A 21333-nucleotide genomic window follows, 5' to 3' on the forward strand; every position below is an offset into this window, starting at 1 on the left:
AGCTTCAATTCTTCTCCAAAAGATGAAGAATTAATGGAGAAAGTAGAAGGAAAATTCGATAGAGTGGGAGAGAGGAGAGAGCGACGTGAAGTAGAGAGGGGGGCGATTTTTCTGTAGTGCTAGGGTTTAGGATTTCTCTCCTAAGGTTAAGATATAATCCAACAATTAAATAATAAAAGATTTGGAGTAGATTTGTTTGTTGAGGTGGCCGAAAATCATAGAGGAAAAATAGGACATTTGAATTTTTAGGCTATTTAATTAGCCTATGCTTAAATTTGAATATTTCACGGAGTAGAATAAAATATCACGGAGCAAGAATAAAAATATAATTCTCGCCAATAATAATAAAATGTGGCGTGTAGTTTGACTATTTCAAAAGGGATTTAATTGAAATCCTATTTAAATTAGGATATGGTAAGATCTTTTTAGATTTGGCAAGATATGCTAGGATATTTGAATTTATTTATGGAAGAGAATCAATAAAGGATCAAATAATATAATAAAAATTCCCTTCTCCCATAAATTAAGGATTTTCGAAAAATCCCTCTAGGAACAACATAGGGGTTATCGAAAATTTCATAAAAATATAAGGAATAATCGGACTTTGGATTTAATTTGGATAATTATCCCAAGCAATAATTAAATCCAAGAAAATTAGGATTTCTTTCCCATAAATAGGAGGGGGTCGAAAATTCCACATAATTAATAATGCTCTTATTAAAATCTCACTCATCCCTTAGGAAAAATAATTCACCACAATATTATTTCACCCCGCATCAAAATATTCACATATTCACCTCGCATAATCCACCATTCACAATTTTCACCGCCACGTCACATTTTCCAACGACTTTGACCATTCCACGGCCATGTCATATTTTCCACAATATTGACTATTCAATAGCCACGTCACATATTCAACAAGTTTGACTATTCAACTCAAACTCAACTCCATTTCGCAATTAGGTCACCAAGAATATTGCAATTTCACACTCATCATTTAATTCCACATATATCATAGCATTAAAAGCATTTAATGAAAAATTTTCAGGTCATAAAAATTAGGGTTCGAAAAAGTGGGGTTGTTACAGTTTCCGTATAATTTAATGAGTGATAAACATAGACTTAAATAAAGTGAATTTAAACCTGAGAAAGCTCATCAAATACATCTTTCCATTGTTAAGAGATTCCAGCTTTCTCATGTAAACAATCTACAAGAATTGCTCAGAGATACTCCAACTTGTTTACCAGAATTTACTTAAATACTCCAATATTTCATCCAAGGCTACACGAGACAAAATTAATATCTAAGAAAAATATGAATTCAAAATTTAATACTATATAGTATTCCTAGTATATAATGCAGAAACAAATGGACATCTAAATTATTATTGACAATCAAAGGTAGTCACGCAATATTTCAAATTTAAAGTTGCGATTTGCTAAGGTCATCAGAGAACAGTCCTTATTGTAGTTCCAGCCGAGGATAACGGAAACTTTAAAAGATATTTCTTCTTCTCCTTGTAATTCCTCTTGTTCCTCGACCATTCTCTTCGCACTTATCACTAATTCTTCCCTGCAATCATACATACTCACGGATTTCAGTGTCGGAATTTCACCAAGTTCTGCAGGGAACTCCTTCAAAGATACCATGCTAAGACTAAGGTGCTCAAGGCATGGGAAGTGAGAGCTCTCCGTCATCCACCAATCCAAGCCACTGCACAAGCTAAGTTCCAAATATTTGAGACTGGGGAACTGGCCTTCAACTGTTTCCCATTTGCCTGTTGTGAATTCTCCATCCTTCAACTTGAGCTTTTGAAGAAGGGGCAATGTACTTACCTTTTTCAGTATGTCTTCCATTCCACCTTTTGGTATTTTAAGAGCTATACTCTTAAGAGATTGTGGAAAAGTAAGATTTTGCAAAAAAGCACTCCTACCATAGCCTTGGCAGTTGAGAGATTCAAGCTTTTGCAGACGTTCGATGTTGTGGAGACAATAGTCATCACCATACTCAATATCCTCATCCTCATCGTCGTCATCAGAACCAATTCCCCCAATGATGAAAATTAGTCCCAATTTTTTGATATTGGGAATTCTACGAACCATCATCTCATCACACTTGAAATTACTTACTCCTTTGAGGGTTTGTAGATTCTCCATAATCACAATCTTGTCACAAGGAGGATCTAGGAGATGCAATCCTTCATCGCTCCGCCAGCCATGATCATAGAAATCGACATGCCTAAGTTGAGACATGTTCCAAATTTCAACAGGTGCATTCATGTTTAAATTCATGACTAATGGAGAATGAAGAATTAATGTCTGAAGGCTCCAGAGGAGATTGATTGAAGAAGGAAGTTGGGGACCTTCTCTATGATAAATAGTAAGAAACCTCAAATTAACCAGCTTGAACAATTCTCTCAGGGAATACTGATGTCCTGTTTGATAGTAATATATGTCGTATGCTCGCAATGTCCTCAACAATCTTAAATTGGACAACAATTGAACTCTTTCATAATCACTTATACAGGAACGCACATGTGTAGATCTCATGGCATCAAGGACTTCCTTCTCTGAAGTGCTTCTCGGAATAACTACACGACGTTGGCTAGACGTGCCTGGAGGATTATGTTGTCCGATCACATGATAAAACCTCTCCTTTTCAGCTTCTCTCAAGCAAAGGTCTCTCAACAAATCATGGATTTTCAAATACTTCATGCTTCCGATTCTCCCAAACTCGTGAACAAGAATTAGATTTCTTGCAACCAGTTCATCTAAGTACTCTTTAACTATTGTTTCCAAACTTTTGCCATTCACTGGTTTTACAAATCCTTCGGACACCCATAGCTTGATGAGTGTCGAGACTCGAATGCTACTATCCTCCTCAAACATTCCCATATGTAAAAAGCACGACTTAAGATAAACTGGCAAATGGTTGTAGCTTAACTTTAGTATTTTCAAGCAATGCTTATCATTTTCCAAATTCACTAGTGAACTTATGCTTCCCGTAATAGATTCCCAACATTCCTTGGTTTGTTCCAATTTTTCAAGAAGGCCTCCCATCACAACAATCGATAATGGAAGTCCTCTGCAACCCTCCACTATCTTCTTTCCAATTTTCTCCAATTCTAAAGGACAACTTTCCTCCCCAAACACAATTTTGCTAAACATATTCCAACTACTTTCTTCATTCATAAGTTCCATTTCAAGGCTATAATTGTTATTTAATTGGGAACCCAAACTTGATAGCCTAGTTGTCACCATTATCCGACTACCATTACTATTGTTAGGTAAATAGTGTTGTATCTTCTCCCATGCCTCAATACTCCACATATCATCCAACACAATTAGATACCTTCTGTACGATAAACATTTGTGGAGTGCTAATCCTATTTCATCTTCGCTCATTTGACCAATCACTTGTTTACTTGTTTCAAATAGAATTTCACCAAGAAGTTCTTTAGTGTTATATTGTTGAGAAATAGTAACCCAAGCACATAAATCAAAATGGTCACCTATAAATGAATGTGCATAAACATTGGTGGTAAGAGTAGTCTTACCAATTCCTCCCATCCCAACAATTGGGATGACTTGGCGACTCTGTTCTCCATAAACGAGCTTCTCCATGAGTTGAATCTTGACATCTTCAAAGCCCACCATGGTTGTGTTGTTCGGCCTAGAGAAAGAAGATGTTGAGGGACCACCAGAGACTTGTCTATGATCTTTGAGTGAAACAATCTCCATCACTTCTTTCTTGATCATGTCCATGTCTTCTATCATCTTCTGCAAACTCTCGTGAAAGTCTTCAGATGTTGAGGAATCAGAAAAGGCTGAGACTTGTATCTCTAGCTGATCTTTGATTGCGATGATCTCCATCATGTCTTTCTTTATCAAATCCAAATCCAAATCCATGTCTTTTCTGAAATACGCCCGAGTCTCTGCATATGTTGAGGAATTAGCAGATGGCGAAAGTACTTGTCTCTGGAACTGATCTTTGAATGCAAAAATCTCCATCACTTCATTCTTAAGCAAATCCACGTGTTCTATGAAATCCGCCACGCCAGTCTGATGATAAGCTGCATACGTTTCGTAATCAGCATATGCTAAGACTAGTCTCTGCAGCTGATCTTTGAATTCAAAAATCTCCATCACTTCATTCTTGATGAAATCCATGTGTTGTATCACCTTTACCACAGTCTTATACAAGTCTGCAGATGTCGAGGAATCTGAGACTTGTCTCCGCAGATGATATTTGAGTGTGAAGATCATATCCAAGTGTTTTGTCACCCTTTCTTTTACCAATTGAATGTCATCTCCCATCTTCCACAGAATCTCAGACAGATCTGTGTCTACTGCAGATATCGAGATATCTGAGACTTGTCTCAGCAGCATACGTTCTTTGACTGCAACGACCGAATCCATGTCTTCTATCACATTCCTCAAAGCCTCGTACAAGACTAAGACACCAGGACGAAGCTGTTCCACAATATGAGATTCGATAACATCTTCAGCCGCATAAACTGCATCAGCAATGCGCATCTCCAACGGATCTGCCTCATCCCCCTCAGCATAAGGAGACTTATAACCTTCGAGAAATTCCTGCAAAAACATAACAATTTCAGTCAGAGATTCAACTTGTATTTTGTCCATAACAATTGGAGGCGAAGGATGATGCTCGATCTGATCCAAAATCTGCATAACAGAAACCAGAGCTGCATAAGCCGCCATTGAAATAATTTTTTTTTTTCCAAGTTTTTTCAGGTCGCAGAAAATGAAGATAAGAAAACGGAAGAAAGAGTGGTGGAAATGCAAGGGGAGACTGACTTCAATATAATTCAACTTTTAATGCTTTAGGTGGATATTAAACGCTCCACGTGCCATGACTCATCTCATTGATATCAATGCTACTGATGGACTCCATTGAAATATCAACAAGTCCACACATATTAAAAAAAAAAAAAGACTCTGCATTTTCTTTTTTCCAATGCTTCCTTCACTTAAATTGACTCATTTTATTTTTTTATGAAAAATAATATTTTTATTCCATTTTTTACTTTATTTTCTTTTTATTTTTCTATTTTATTTTTACTTTATTCTTTCTTTACTATCTTACTCAAAAGTATAATTTTCTAAACTTTTCAACACATAATGTCAACATAACGCAGTATATTTGAAATGTCAACAAAATTATGTGTTAACATTTTTAATACATTGCATTGATGAGTTAACGGAGTTAGCAACTTAAAAAAGTTTAGCAATTGATCTCACCCCTTACGCACATAGTTAATTTGCTTAAAATCGCATGCCGTCCAGGTAATAATTTACTTTACATCCAGGAAAGTCTCCTGCAGTGTGCTCCGGGTAAGGAGTTCGTGTTTGATCGGACGGTTCAGCCCCGCGATAAACAACGAGGTGAGCGTTGCATCACCAACATGGGGGGCATTTTTGCACGTAAGACTCGAATATGGTCTTACTATATGCAAAAGCGGAATGTTTACTGTTTTACTTTAAATTGTTGGTCTTTTTTCTCTTTTTTCCTAATCCTCTTATCTTTTTCATTCTTTTATTTTTAAATGGTTTTTCACTTTTTTTTAATCTCTCATTATTAAATTAAACGTTATAAAAACAAAATTATATGCAAAAAAGCAAAAAGCAACGGACAAAGAGAAGTCGAAAGAGAAAGAAGATTCTATAATTAAGTAAATTAATTAGTATTGTTATTGTGATACATACTTTGCTAGTTTGCTTCGATTGGAAGTTTCGTGTGATTCTCATATTTCAATAAGATTGGGAGTTTTGTATGATACTGTACCAAAAATTGGTAGAAAACCATGAAATTTTTAGTTCATCATGCAGTTTTATTAATTTTTTATTTCTTCACATTATTCGACAACCAAGCTTTTTTTGTTGAAATTGAATTTGATATTAAGTCGGAAAACTATATATGTATGCAATTGCCGGTGAATTAAACGACGACGTCTATTCATACAAAAAAAACGTCTTCGTTTGGCTGTAAACATCATATATTTATTACACATAGACACCTTATTTTCATGTCTTAAGAGAATTGGGAAACAATCCAAACTTCATTATTTTTCAGCCAATTTAATGTTACGGGATAAACCAAAATTTAAGTCGACCATTGTGGTGTCCTAAAGGCAATTGCCTTGAAGCCGACCTTGAGTGTCTCTCCACAACAATTATATGAGAAAAGCAAAAGACAAAAAAGAAAAAGGGGGAATTTTTGAATGAAATGCTTTTGTATTTGTGATAGATTATTAAGATGGAAAATGTTTCCATTGCTCAAAGGTCTGTTTTACTATATGGAGTGGTGTACATATATATGTATGTGTTGGTGTGGACACCTCTTCATACACATACAAACACAAGAAGTAAAAAGAAAACACACACACACACACACACACAAGAATGAGTGAGAAAGTAGAAAATGAGAGAGAAGAGAAGGAGGAGAGAGAGATGGTTGATCATTGGAACCACGAGCATCCACTTAAATTGGTGGAAGCACCTGGAGGAAAATTTTGTTATGGGTGTCTAACGCATTTCAGAAGAGGAGAGAAATGTTATGAATGTAGCCAGGAATGTGGGTATGATGTGACACTACATGAAGAATGTGCAGAGGCGCCGAGGAAGATTAGGCACGCAATGCACCCTCAACACACACTCACTCAACAATTCAGCCTTGGCCAAGAAAGAGGCCGCTGTTCAATCTGCCAAAGGAATGCCTGGGGAATTTTATACAGATGTACGAGTGCAGAATGTATGCTTGTGATGCATATCAGTTGCGCGCAGGGCAGCGACGTGATGTATGCAGCAGCCGAAGATGATGAGCAGAGTAGCAGCACAATGGTACATCATCCGAGTCACCCTCATCATCAACTCTTATTTCTGAGGAGAAGTTGTTCCTTCAAGTGCGATGCTTGCGGCACCACACACGCCAAAGGGAGTTCCTACACTTGCACCGCACCAGCATGTGAGTATTGGATCCATGAGAGATGCGCTTCCTGGCCTCATACCATTGAAAGGGAAGAACACCATCACTCCCTCTCTCTCTCTTTTCATGTCCCTCCTCAATATATCATATATAGATACCGTTGTGATGTCTGCGTAAAAAGATTAGTAACCAAACATTGGGTGTATCATTGTGAGCTTTGCAGCTATGTTGTCCATCTAAGCTGTGCCTTCAACAAAACACTCTTGTCTCATCCATATCTTTCTTTAAAAATGTTGGTTTATACTATATATGTTGAAATGTGTGTTTTTGTTGCATTACATGTAGAGAGAAAGGGATTGTGGAGTTTCCAATAAATGATGTGGCTGTGGGTGAGGACCTAATTGGAGCTTTTCTAAGGAGACAAGGAGTTGATACACATAAAAATTCACTCATCCTTGATCATCAAGATGATGTTAATTATAAGTTCCACAATCACAAACTCAGATTAGTCTCCTCATCATCATCATCATTTCAAGAAGAAGAAGACGAAGAAAATAGTGATGATGATGACGAGGAAGACTACTCTTGTAGAAAATCGGAGTTAATATGTAATGGGTGCATTACTCCGATACTTGTGAAACCAGCACAATCATCTTCTTCTTCTTCTTCGTCTTCATCTTCTTCAGGTAGTAAAGATTGCTACTACTACATGAGATGTAGCATAAGATCATGCAAATACTATCTTCACTTGGAGTGTTTCCAATTGCCACCTCAGCTCTCATCTCTTCCACTCATCCACCAACATGATCACAGCCTTGTCCTTCGATCCGGTGACATACTTAAACCATGGCAGTGGCAACGCTGCAGCATCTGCAATATCAATACGAATGGTCTGTATTATGCCTGTGTAAAATGCAAAATATTCAATGTAGATATAAAGTGCGCTTCTATGCCAGACACTATATATCACGCAGCTCACCCTTCACACCCACTCAACCTTCTCCCCTCGAGTCAATATTTCGAGTCATGTGATGCCTGTAATGATAGTCTCATCTTGTTCGGTGGTAAAAGCTATGCATGCGGCACCTGTGATTTCATGGTGCACCTTCGCTGTGCGGGGCTGCCTGCATCAACCACCAGCCGTAGATGGGACAAACACCACCCGCTGCTTTTAACGCATGACGCCACTCTAAACCGTCCAGGTGATTTCTACTGCGATCAGTGCGAGACGAAAATGAATCCAAAGAGTTGGATGTATCACTGCCGCGCGTGTGATGTATCCTTCCATCCTAAATGCTTTTCAACTACATCCGGCCGGTTTAGAAACATCAAGTTTGGTCAAAAATATGAGATCGTCGGAGCTCACTGCCACGCGCTTACCTATCAAATTCTCACTACAAAACGCTATTGCAACTTTTGTGGTGAGAATAAACATGAAGACCATGGATTTTTACTGTGCATTATGCATGTTCTTCCTTTGTTTCAACCTCTGCGGTTATAGAGGCATTCAGCCCATAGATTGAAAAAGAATAAGCTCAATGTGTATCTCTTTCTTCTTATATGCTTATGTTTAATTCAATCATGATTGTGTCTTGTATTTAAATGAATTCTCTCAAGTATTCGCTCTTACTTTACTCCTTTACACTTTAGTTATTTATTTTTCCCTTCATCCGCCAATAAATGCCACAAGTTGACCTGGTACGAGTTTTAAGAAATGTGAAAAAAATTAATGGAAAAAATTGGTTGAATAATAAATGTGAGTAAGATGAGTTAGTGGAGTGTAGACTCCATTACCAAAAGTAGTAAATAGTAAAATGTGAAAAGTATTGGCTAACAACGGGAGTACTCTTTCCGTCTTAAGGTAGTTGAGACATTTCTTTTGGGAACGAGAATTAAGAAATTTGGGTGTTAAAAGTTAGAAAGGAGAGAGTTTCTATCCAAAAAAGGTGATGACTCAACTAATTTTGGTCAAACTAAAAATGAATACGACTAAAATACTAGGGGCGCATGAGTATTATTTTTCTAAACTGAGTGCAAAATAGAAAATAATTGGTGGACAATCTATTCATTAGATTTTTTGCCTAAATTAATAATCCACAATATGGAGTAATAAATATGTGCAATGATGGCTTATCCAACTTTCAGACTCTTCATAGCTGTAAGAATACTACTTTGAGCTGAATTCAAAGAGAAAAGTAAAAGATAAAAGACAAAATTTCAGGAAAGCAAAAGAGCATACAAAACTTGGAATTATTTCATTTTAATTCTTTTATAAGTATGTGTATGTTAAGGGTTTTCTTCCCCCTAACGGAATCGGTCAGCAACGTGCTTGACCGAAACGATTGCCGGCGCCCTTGGATGGGTCGGCGGCGAGGAACAGATGCTGTGCGCGGGGTTTTCCCCGTCGGGCAGCGCTGTATCGAGAATTTGAGAATTTACTTGTCTCACAAGATTTAGGGCACAAAACGTGTGTTTATTAAATTTATGAATGAATGATCAAATAACACACACCCTATTTATAGACTAAGGACCCTAGGGTTGGTTCGACTCCTAATCCTAATTCATCTCGGGAAAGAACCAACAAAGAAAACCCGAAACGGAGCTTATAATTACGCTCGACTCAACGCAAAAACAAATAAAACAAATAACGAAAATAAATAACAAAAATAAGTAAATAACCAAAAAGAACGAGTCCTACGTCGAAACTACTTCGGGGTGTAGTCCCCGAACCTGACCGGCTGCCGGAGTTGCCTCTTGGCCTTTGACTTCGCGATGGACGGTTGGGGGTCCGGTCTAACTTCTACCTCTTCCATCCGTCCTGCCTCCGGTTGCTCATCTACTGCCACCGGCTGCTCCTGTGGCAGTGGGAGCGTATCAACTCCCCCCTCCATAGCAACCTCCTTGTCCTCAAGGAGTACGTTAGGAAACCGGCGACGCACCACCTCCAACGGCTCCCATGACGGCGAATCAGAGCCGTCCGACCACCTCACTAGCACATGTTCCTTGGGCTCCCTGTCATGCCACAACGTCCTGCGATCCAACACTCGAACCGGATACACCAGCGGCCTGTCGCCGCAAAAGTCAGATGGTAAACCAGCACCCTTCTCGACACCTCCTTCGACAAAAGGCCGCAACAAACTAACATGAAAAACATTATGGATGCGGCTTCCCTCCGGCAAACGTAACCTGTAAGCCACTTGCCCAATCCTCTCCAATACCTCGAACGGCCCATAGAAGCGACGTGCAACTTCGCAGATAAAGGACGCGCCACCGAATGCTGGCGGTAGGGTTGCAATTTCAACAAAACACGATCCCCGACCGAAAACTCCACATGACGCCGGTGCTTGTTGGCTGAATCACGCATCCTCTATTGAGCGCGTTCCAAATTACCCCGCAGCTCGACCAACAGCTCCCCCCGCTGACGAATTAAATCCGCTACTGACGGAGGCGTCGCCATCGATGGTCGTGCAAAAATCAAGCTCGGTGGCTCGCGCCCATACAAAGCCTTAAAAGGTGACATGCCCAACCCCTCATGATGGAAACAATTGAGAGCGAGTTCAGCCCACGGCAAGAAATTCGCCCATTTAGCCGGTCGCTCTGCTGTAAAAGCTCGCAAATACTGCTCCAGGCCCCTATTACGGACCTCGGTTTGCCCATCAGATTGCGGGTGATATGCCGTCGAAAAATTCAACTTAGTACCGCTCAAGCGCATTAACTCCTCCCAAGTCTCGTTTAGAAAGACAGAGTCACGATCCGACACCAATGTTTTAGGAAACCCGTGATGTCGGACGACTGTGTTGACGAACAACTGCGCTACTCTCAACGCATCGAACCATATTGGTAAGGCGGCGAAATGAGCATACTTGGACAATCGGTCGACCACCACCATAATTGACGTGTAACCGCGAGACTGCGGCAGGCCAGTAATAAAATCCATCGATACGTCCTCCCAAACTTGCGTTGGAATAGGCAACGGTTGTAACAAACCTGCAGGCTTCTGGGTCGAATACTTAGACGTTTGGCAGACCACACACGCCTCAACAAATCGCCGCACTTCTTTCCTCATGTTCGGCCAATAAAAACTTCCCGCTACCCGCCTCAAAGTACGCTCAAACCCCGGATGACCAGCCGAAGGAGAGGCGTGATATTCGGTGAGAATAGGCGTCCTAGCTTCGGAACGGGAGCTAACAAATATCCGCCGCTTATAAAACACTAGGTCATCAACGAACGACAAGTGAGGAGGGCTCTTCCCAGCCTTAATAGCTGCGGTGATCTCCCTCATTTCAGGGGACGGTTTCGTCTCTCTTCGTAGCAACTCCAACAAACGGGGAATAGGATGCGCTGCTACTGCAAGGAGCGCACAGTCGCGGGCAGCCGCTGCCTCGTCTGCCTCTGTTGCGAACCGGCCACCGTCCGGCGCGGGTTGAGAATCCTCCTCACGGCGGGACAGCGCATCGGCTACCTTGTTTAAACTCCCTTTCTTATACTCAATTGCAAACTTATAGCCCATGAGTTTACTAACATACAGCTGTTGGTCTGGTGTGTGGACCACCTACAAAAGCAACTCCTTCAAACTCTTCTGATCACTTCTGATAATAAATTCCCTACCCAAGAGGTACTGCCGCCACTTCTGAACCGCCTCCACAATCGCGTACAACTCCTTATGATACGTAGAAGCGACCCTCCTTCGCGGCCCCAACTTCCTACTAAAAAACGCAATGGGATGATTATCCTGTAATAGCACCGCACCGATGCCTGTATCCGACGCATCAGTCTCAATGCAGAAAGGTTTGTCGAAATCCGGTAAACGCAGGACCGGTGCTGCTGTCATTGCCGCCTTGAGCTTCTCAAAACTCACCCCTGCCTCATCAGACCAGGTGAACGCATCCTTTTTTAGCAAATCCGTGAGAGAGGCGGCAATAAGGCCATAATTCGCTATAAAGCGGCGATAATACCCTGTCAAGCCCAAAAATCCACGCAACTGCTTTACACTCTTCGGGACCGGCCAAGCAGTCATAGCCGCAATCTTCGACGGATCCGCCTTTAACAGTCCGTCAGTCACAATGTGACCCAAATACTCTACCGAAGTGCTACAGAAAGAACACTTGGACATTTTCACCAAAAATTTGTGCTCCCTCAGCACCGCAAGGACCGAAGCCAAGTGTTGGCCGTGCAATTCCTGCGACGGACTGTACACAAGTATGTCATCAAAAAAACTATTGCGAACTTGCGGAGCATTGGTTGGAAAATTGCATTCATTGCAGCTTGGAACGTGGATGGGGCATTCGTCAGTCCAAACGGCATTACCAAAAATTCAAAGTGGCCATCATGCGTCCGAAACGCCGTTTTGTGAATGTCGCCTTCCTGCATTCGTATTTGATGGTAGCCTGAACGAAGATCCAATTTGGTAAAAACCCGAGCCTTCCCCAGCTCATCAAATAGTTCATCAGCCGTCGGAATAGGGAAGTGATCCGGCACCGTTGCCGCATTTAACGCGCGATAATCGATGCAAAAACGGAACGATCCATCCTTCTTGCGAATGAGCAGGACAGGCGATGAGAACTGGCTACTGCTTCTCTGAATAATTCCTTGATCAAGCATTTCTCGTACCTGGCGTTCAATCTCATTCTTTTGAAAATATGGGTATCTGTAAGATCTGACATTCACTGGTCAGGCACTCGGTAAAAGGTGGATACGATGATCAAAGGCCCGTGGCGGGGGCATGCCCTCAGGCAGGCCAAATACGTCCTCAAATTGTCGCAAGACCGCCACCACCCCGGTGGGAAGGTCTGTCGGGAAATCCTCCTTGCCAGCCGGCGCTGAACCCGATTCCCCCGGCGCTAGCATGAAGATCTCATAACACTCCATGTCACCCTGGGAGGGTAACCACGAAGCAAGGGAGTGGAGGGATGCGCGGCGTGGCGGGGGCAGAATGCCCTGTAACGTGATCGGCTTATCCCCTTGCTTAAACTCCAATGTCTTCCCTACAAAATCCGCCGTCACCTTGCCCAAGGACTCCAACCAATCCATCCCTAAAATAATGACAGGGCCATGGACGGGCAATATGTGGAGATCCACCAAGAACTCCGTTCCCTGTACCTCCACTTTCGTCTGCTTCGCCATGTGCGTGCAAAGCAGAGCGGCTCCATTCCCGACAAACACCTTAAAGGGCCGGATAGGAGATAGCGGAATATGCAACTGCTCTGCGATTGCTGGGTGCAAAAAATCTCTATCACTACCTGTAACAATCAAAATACTCACATCACGGTCCTGGATAGAGCCCACGATCCTCAAGGGTCGCGATTTGTGGTCTCCCTGCATCGAATTAATGTGCACCGTGTCGGCCCCCGGGGACCCCTCCGCGCAGCTATCGATAGGTCCAGACTCCAACTCCTCCACCTCGTCAGCGTAACACAACAGTCTCTGTTTGCACTCATGGCCGATCACCCACTTCTCAGGGCAGTGATAACAAAGTCCCAAGCGTCTCCGTTCGGCCTTCTCTGCCTGGGATACCAGAATTAGGGGAAACTTCTGGGTGGTAGGGGCGCGACTTGATTGGCCCTGGTTCGTTTGCTGGACCGGTGTGGGCGTCGAGCTCGCTCTGGCGTCCCGATTCTGCCATTGGCGTCTCTGCGGCGGGACCGGTTGCGTCGCAGGGCTTACGGTCTGCCTGTTCATCCCCAAATTCGACCGCTAACGACATTGCTTCTGCGAGAGATTGGGGCCTATGCAACCGTAAACATTCCTGGACATCTGTTTTCAGACCTGCAATAAAAAGAGTAAATAGATCGGACTCGGACACGCCCCGCACGCGGTTGAAGTACTTCTCAAAAGTATCATGGTAATCCAACACCGACCCTATCTGTGTCAGCTTCGCTATTAACCCATAATAATCTTTAAAGCTCTGGCGATCGAAATGGTGACGGACATCCTCCAAAAAATCCTGCCAAGTAACAAAGTCATTGTTCGCACAGTAATTAAACACCCAATCCGCGGCTGGCGGGTCAAAGAGCATGACCGCGTAGTGCATGCGCTGCGCGTCTGGCATCGAAATATGATCGAAGTAGTACTGCGCGCGTGAAATCCAGTTTACTGCATTAGAACCGTCGAAACGTGGCGGTGTCATCTTCACAAGATGGGGTTGATCAAACCCCGAATGCTGGGGAGGGTCCCAACACGTGATCGCACGCTGTAACGGCTGACCGTACTGGCGGCGGTTCGCACGCTCCAACGGCTGCTCGCCTCATCGCCCGTCACGGCCGAACCCGCCGCGCTGTCTCCGTCCCTCCGGCGGCACATCCCGAACGCCTCTAGGGTTTTCGCCGTATCTCCCCCGGCTCAAATCACCCCAATCAGCGTCATCCTCCTCCTCGTACCCCGTCGGCCGGTCAGCGTTGCGCCGTGTCGACAACTGCAGCGATTCGAGACGGCGTTCCGTCTCGTCTTTCCAAGAATCGAATTGTTCAATCAAACGATCTAACTTGCTTCCCAAAGGATCATCAAACGGACCCTCATCCCTGCGAGGCGATTCGGTTTCCTCCTCCGTCGGAAATCTGTGCGGCGGCAGAGAATCCCGCCGGCCTCTCCCTAGCCCCCGGCGGGCACCAGTCGCTACATTATCAGGGCGAGGCGCCCAAGGTCCTTTACCGTTGTTGTAAAAATGGCTCATGAGTTCACGAAGTGAAAGCACCAGTTGTTAAGGGTTTTCTTCCCCCTAACGGAATCGGTCAGCAGCGTGCTTGACCGAAACGATTGCCGGCGCCCTTGGCTGGGTCGGCGGCGAGGAACAGATGCTGTGCGCGGGGTTTTCCCCGTCAGGCAGCGCTGTATCGAGAATTTGAGAATTTACTTGTCTCACAAGATTTAGGGCACAAAACGTGTGTTTATTAAATTTATGAATGAATGATCAAATAACACACACCCTATTTATAGACTAAGGACCCTAGGGTTGGTTCGACTCCTAATCCTAATTCATCTCGGGAAAGAACCAACAAAGAAAACCCGAAACGGAGCTTATAATTACGCTCGACTCAACGCAAAAACAAATAAAACAAATAACGAAAATAAATAACAAAAATAAGTAAATAACCAAAAAGAACGAGTCCTACGTCGAAACTACTTCGGGGTGTAGTCCCCGAACCTGACCGGCTGCCGGAGTTGCCTCTTGGCCTTTGACTTCGCGATGGACGGTTGGGGGTCCGGTCTAACTTCTACCTCTTCCGTCCGTCCTGCCTCCGGTTGCTGATCTACTGCCACCGGCTGCTCCTGTGGCAGTGGGAGCGTATCAGAGTACGATGTGGTGGATCTTTCAGTTTATTTTGTTCGTTGTTTTTGCTTTGTCCTTATTGTAGATACTCCATGTCACATTAATTGAGTCAGATTTCTTTTCTTTTCTTTTCTTTTTTTAATTCGCTTCCAGCTCATTAATGTGAAAAGGCACAAGGTGAAATTCGAAAGAAAAAGGAGATTCTTGGAGAGAAATACTTTGATTATTATGATATACTTTTTTAAATTTGCTTAGATGGGATGCTCTCTATGATTCAATTGTCGGTCTAGTAAATATTTACATAACTCAAAAGTCTGCTAATATAGTACTAGTATATCCTAAAAAATCAATGAATTATGGTTAAACTGTAGTTTGTTCCGTAACTATAAAAATGACTTATAAAATAGTAATGAATTCTAACATTTCCTCAATTTTCCCATAATGTTACATGCGCTATATCAACAATATATTATAACTAGAAATAAAAATATTTCGTCATGAGAAAATTATAAAAAAAATGTGTTAAATTAGTGACTTTCACGGGCCAATTTTTAAAGTTGTGGTAAATTATTCCAAGGACAGAGTCAGAGTGGGATGTTATATTGTCTAGACTATAGATAAGTAGATTTATTGCACAGGAAAGATTAAAAAAAAAGACCTAAGAAATTATGATGACTCAATGGGGGTGGATTCATTTGTATAAAAACTTATATTTACATATGTATATGTTCTTTGAAAACAAAAATATGGAAGAAATTCATGTTGAACTCATAAGTGGTACAAATTTAAATTTGAAATCTCATAAAATTTGTCGATTTCGTAATAACATAAAAGCACAATAGATCCAATATTAGTTACATCAATATGCATCTTCTATTTCATCACCATGATTTTACACATACCAACTAATATAACAATACATTAAGACGCAAAAAAATACTTGCAACTGCAAATTCAATCTATACCATTCTCCTACTCACCACTGTTGATTACTTTGATGGATAACTATTTAACGAAAGGCCCATGACCGGAATAGCAAAAGAAGCTTCTAGAAGCATGCGTTGCTGAAATGACTCAATTGTCCCGCTCCCTTCGATCATATCCTTCTCTAAATCTTTATAATAACTCTTCAAATTTTTTGAGCATGCTCAAATACTTGAGCTTCAGCCACTTGAGGCTCCACCTGAAGGAGGAGGCAGAGTGGCGGCGTTGGCTGAGGCTTTTTTGGTTGATGATTTCAGTTTTTTAACACATTTTTTTTTTGGTGGAGTGAAATTTGAACAGAGAGAATGGTTGATTAATGTCTAATTAGAAGTTGCATTGAACAACTTTTGCATCTATATATATATAAGGTACGTATTAAGGAGAAATTTTGGTGGCGTGACATTATTACGTTACATGTATACATCTAACGTGACATTTAGAATATGGTGAGCAATAAAATACAAAGCCAATACTACAAGATAATCAGAGATAAAACACAAGCAAAACAAATCATGGGGGCCCATTTACATCCATTCCAAACCAAGCCCATTAGCTCAAGATTGAAATCCAAAACCAAGCCCAAACAAGAGAAGAAACCTCTAATTTTGCAGGACAATGGAATGGATATGCAAATATGCAATGGCAACTTTTCACTAGTTAGATATTAAAAAATTAAAATACTTTGTGCATAATCAATAGTTATGTTTTTGTTTATCTATCATACTTAAAACAAGGTATATTGGTAATGGGTGAAGGGAGTAATAAGCACCAACAACCCCAATAGCTAACTAAGGATTATAAACTAAATTTAAATCTCAATAATGGAGTAAAGACAGTTCCACACAAAACTAACAAGAACAAAGCGAGAAGAAATATGCTTCTTTCATTTCAGTTTTCAAGAGATAGACTCTTAAGAGACTGTATGGAACGGTATAATATACACCTCAACAAGACACACATTGGCATACATATATGCTTCTGAAAAGTATAGTAATTCGGAAATATGAATACAAAAATTAATATATAATGCAAAAACACATGGACATCCAAATTATTATTGACAATCAAAGGATCACACGAGTCACGCTACCGGAGACAATTCATATTTAAGTAAAATATGAATTCGAAAATTAATAGTAATCGGTATATAATGCAAAAACAAATCAAAGGATCTCACAAGTATTCATCTCCTATTTCAACTTTAAAGTTGCGATTTGCTAAGGTCATCAGAAAACCGTCCTCTTCGTAGTGCTGGCTGAGGATAACGGAAACTTTAAAAGATATTTCTTCTTCTCCTTGTAATTCCTCTTGTTCCTCGACCATTCTCTTCGCACTTATCACTGATTCTTTACTGCAACGCCACATTCTCACGGATTTCAGTGTCGGAATTTCACCAAGTTCTGCAGGGAACTCCTTCAAAGATACCTCGCGAAGACTAAGGTGCTCCAGAAGTGGGAAGTGAGTGCTCTCTGTCATCCACCATTCCAAGCCTCTACACCAGCCAAGTTCCAAATATTTGAGACTGGGGAACTGGCCTTCCACTGTTTCCCATTTGCCTGTTGTGAAATCTCCACCCTCCAACTTGAGCTTTTGAAGAAGAGGTAATGCACTTGCCTTTTCCATTATCTCTTCCATTCTATTTATATTCATCGAAAGAGTCAGACTCTTAAGAGAGTGTGGAAAGGTAAGCTTTTGCAAGAAAGCACTCCTACCTTCGCCTTTGCAGCTAAGAGATTCAAGCTTTTGCAACAAAGCACTCCTACCTTCGCCTTTGCAGCTAAGAGATTCAAGCTTTTGCAGACGCTCGACGTTGTGGAGACAATAGTCATCATCATCACCAGAGTCAATTCCCATAGGTATGATGAAAAATAGTCCTAATTTCTTGATATTGGGAATTCTACGAACCATCATCTCATCACACTTAAAATTTATTACTCCTTTGAGGGTTTGTAGTTTCTCCATGATCACAATCTTGTCACTCGGAGGATCTGGGAGACGTAATCCTCCATCGTCGAGATGGCCATGAAAATAGAAATCGACATGCCTAAGTTGAGACATGTTCCAAATTTCAACCGGTGCATTCATGTTTTCTGGGGACATAGTTACATGCATGATTAATCGAGGATGAAGAATAAATGTCTGAAGACTCCAGAGATGATTGATTGAAGAAGGAAATTTGGAACCTGCTTTATGATAAACAGCAAGAAACCTCAAATTAACCAACTCGAACAATTCTCTCATGCAATGCTCATGTCTTCTTGGATGGAAAAATCTGCTGTATGCTTGCAATGTCCTCAACAATCTTAAATTGGGAAACACTTGAAATCCTTCATAATCACTTATATAGGAACGCAAATGTGGCGTAGATCTCATGGCATCAAGGACTTCCTTCTTTGTAGTGCTTCTCGGAATAACTATACGGCGTTGGATAGACCTGCCTAGAGGATTATGTTTCCCGACCACATGATAAAACCTCTCCTTTTCAGCTTCTCTCAAGCAAATGTCCCTCAGCAAATCATGGATTTTCAAGTACTTCATGCTTCCAGTTCTCCCGAACTTGTCAACAAGAATTAGATTTCTCGCAACCAGTTCATCTAAATACTCTTTAACTATTGTTTCCAAACTTTTTCCTTCTACTGGTTTTACAAATCCTTCAGAAACCCATAGCTTGATGAGTGATGAGACTCGAATTTTACTATCCTCCTCAAACATTCCCGCATGTACAAAGCACGGCTTAAGATAAACTGGCAAATGGATGTAGCTCAACTTTAGTATTTTCAAGCAATGCTTATCATTTTCCAAATTCACTAGTGAACTTATGCTTCCCGTAATAGATTCCCAACATTCCTTGGTTTGTTCCAATTTTTCAAGAAGGCCTCCCATCACAACAATCGATAATGGAAGTCCTCTGCAACCCTCCACTATCTTCTTTCCAATTTTCTCCAATTCTAAAGGACAACTTTCCTCCCCAAACACAATTTTGCTAAACATATTCCAACTACTTTCGTCATTCAAAAATTCCATTTCAAGGCTATAATTGTTATTCAATTTGGAACCCAAATTTGATAGCCTGGTTGTCACTATTATCCGACTACCATTACCATTGTCAGGAAAATAGAGTTGTATCTTCTCCCACGCCTCAATACTCCACATATCATCCAACACAATAAGAAACCTTCTATGTGATAAATATTTGTGGAGTGATAGTCCTATTTCATCTTCACTCATTTCACTCAACCTTTGTTTATTAGCTTGTGAAAGAATTTCACCAAGAAGTTCTTTTGAGCTAAATTTTTGAGAAATGGTAACCCAAGCACATTTATCAAAATGGTCGCCTATAAATGGATGTGCATAAACATTTGTGGCAAGAGTAGTCTTACCAATTCCTCCCATCCCTACGATTGGGATGACTTGGCGACCTGGTTGACCGTAAATGAGCTTCTCCATGAGTTGAAGCATGACATCATCAAAGCCCACCATGGTTGTGCTGTTCGGCCTAGAGAAAGAAGATGTTGAGGAACCACCAAAGACTTGTCTATGATCTTTGAGTGCAACGATCTCCATCACTTCTTTCTTGATTAAATCCATGTCTTCTATCACCTTTTGCAAACTCTCGTGAAGGTCTGCATATGCTGAGGAATCGGTAGAGGCTGAGACCTGTATCTCTAGCTGATCTTTGATTGCAATTATCTCCATCATGTCTTTCTTGATCAAAACCGAATCCATGTCTTTTCTGAAATACGCCTGTGTCTCGTACAAGTCTGCACATGTTGAACAATCAGCAGATGACGAGACTTGTCTCTGTAACTGATCTTTGGATGCAAAAATCTCCATCACTTCATTCTTAAGCAAATCCACGTCTTCTATGAAATTCACCACCTCAGTCTTGAAATAAATTGCATATGTTGAGGAATCAGGATATGCCAAGACTTGTCTCTGCAGCTGATCTTTGAAATCCAAAATCTCCATGACTTCATTCTTGATGAAATCCAAGTGTTGTATCACCTTTACCACAGTCTTATACAAGTATGCAGAATCTGAGACTTGTCTCTGCAGATGATATTTGAGTTTGAAGATCAAATCCATGTGTTTTGTCACCCTTTCTTCTACCCATTGAATTTCTCCTCTCATCTTCAACAGATTCATATCGTGATCTGGTGCAGATATCGAGATATCTGAGACTTGTCTCAGCAGCATAACTTTTTTGACTGCAGCCACTGAATCCATGCCTTCTATCACATTCCTCAAAGCCTCGTACAAGACTAAGACATCAGGACGAAGCTGTTCCACAATGTGAGATTCGATGACATCTTCAGCCGCATAAACCGCATCAGCAATGCGCATCTCCAACGGATCTGCTTCATCGCCGTCAGCATAAGGAGACTTATAACCTTCGAGAAATTCCTGCAAAAACATAACAATTTCAGTGAGAGATTCAACTTGTTTCTTGTCCATAGAAATCGGAGGGGAAGGATGATGCTCGATCTGATGGATGATGTGCATAACAGAAACTAGAGCAGCATAAGCCGCCATCACGATTGGAATAATCTTTTTTTTAGGATGAAAAAATTGCTGAAAAGAGTAAGAAGGAAGAACAGGGGAAAAATGAAAGGGGAGACAAGAGAGTGAGTAAAGGTATTGCTTTGATGAATTATTGCCAGCAGATAATATTGTTTAACGTTGTTTGGTTGTTGAAATGCTTAAACAATATTTTGAAAGGTGCAATTTAAGTGGCATCCACCAAAGAATGTCTCATGTCCTTTCCTTAAAATATTTTGGTCTTATAAACTACTACTACTTTTGTAACGTCCACAAGAGCATGTGAATAAATCAACTATCTTATTATTATTTATGGATACAACCTCATTTTTTTTTGTTAATTCTAAGGGCATCCTTAACCCCATCCCGGATTTGGGCAGCAAGTCCCCTCTACGTCATCATTCCCCCAACTTTGGGGTTCCAGGCCACAACTCCATTAACCCCGCTGGCCACAACTCGGGCCACAACTCTGGCCACAACTATTCATTTGCATTATTCACAACTACAACATATTTTAATCGTAAAATAGAATACGTAGAACAATTAAAACCGGGAAAATTCATTGTTCAATCTAAAATAGAAAATTACAACA

At 41.1% G+C, this 21333-nt stretch overlaps 2 protein-coding genes and 2 pseudogenes across 2 annotated transcripts; 1 reads left to right on the plus strand and 3 right to left on the minus strand.

Moving 5' to 3' along the window:
- Nucleotides 1-1231: 1231 nt before the first annotated feature.
- On the minus strand, nt 1232-4827 carry LOC148923991 (putative late blight resistance protein homolog R1A-3). The gene has a single exon (XM_089060013.1). The coding sequence runs from the start codon at nt 4726-4728 to the stop codon at nt 1399-1401; it is 3330 nt and encodes a 1109-aa protein (XP_088916139.1). The 5' UTR covers nt 4729-4827; the 3' UTR covers nt 1232-1398.
- Nucleotides 4828-6414: 1587 nt separating this feature from the next.
- LOC125206983 (uncharacterized) lies at nt 6415-8475 on the plus strand (annotated as a pseudogene).
- Nucleotides 8476-9452: 977 nt separating this feature from the next.
- LOC148923992 (uncharacterized) lies at nt 9453-10316 on the minus strand (annotated as a pseudogene).
- A 6910-nt stretch (nt 10317-17226) lies between these two features.
- Nucleotides 17227-20853, minus strand: LOC148923993 (putative late blight resistance protein homolog R1A-3). The gene has a single exon (XM_089060388.1). It carries the CDS (start codon nt 20733-20735, stop codon nt 17376-17378), a length of 3360 nt encoding a protein of 1119 aa, XP_088916514.1. The 5' UTR covers nt 20736-20853; the 3' UTR covers nt 17227-17375.
- Between the last annotated feature and the right edge of the window lie 480 nt (nt 20854-21333).

This window comes from Salvia hispanica, chromosome 6, assembly GCF_029641045.1.
Source record: "Salvia hispanica isolate PSC_SH4W2 chromosome 6, Shi_PSC_v1, whole genome shotgun sequence".
Lineage (NCBI taxonomy): Eukaryota > Viridiplantae > Streptophyta > Magnoliopsida > Lamiales > Lamiaceae > Salvia > Salvia hispanica.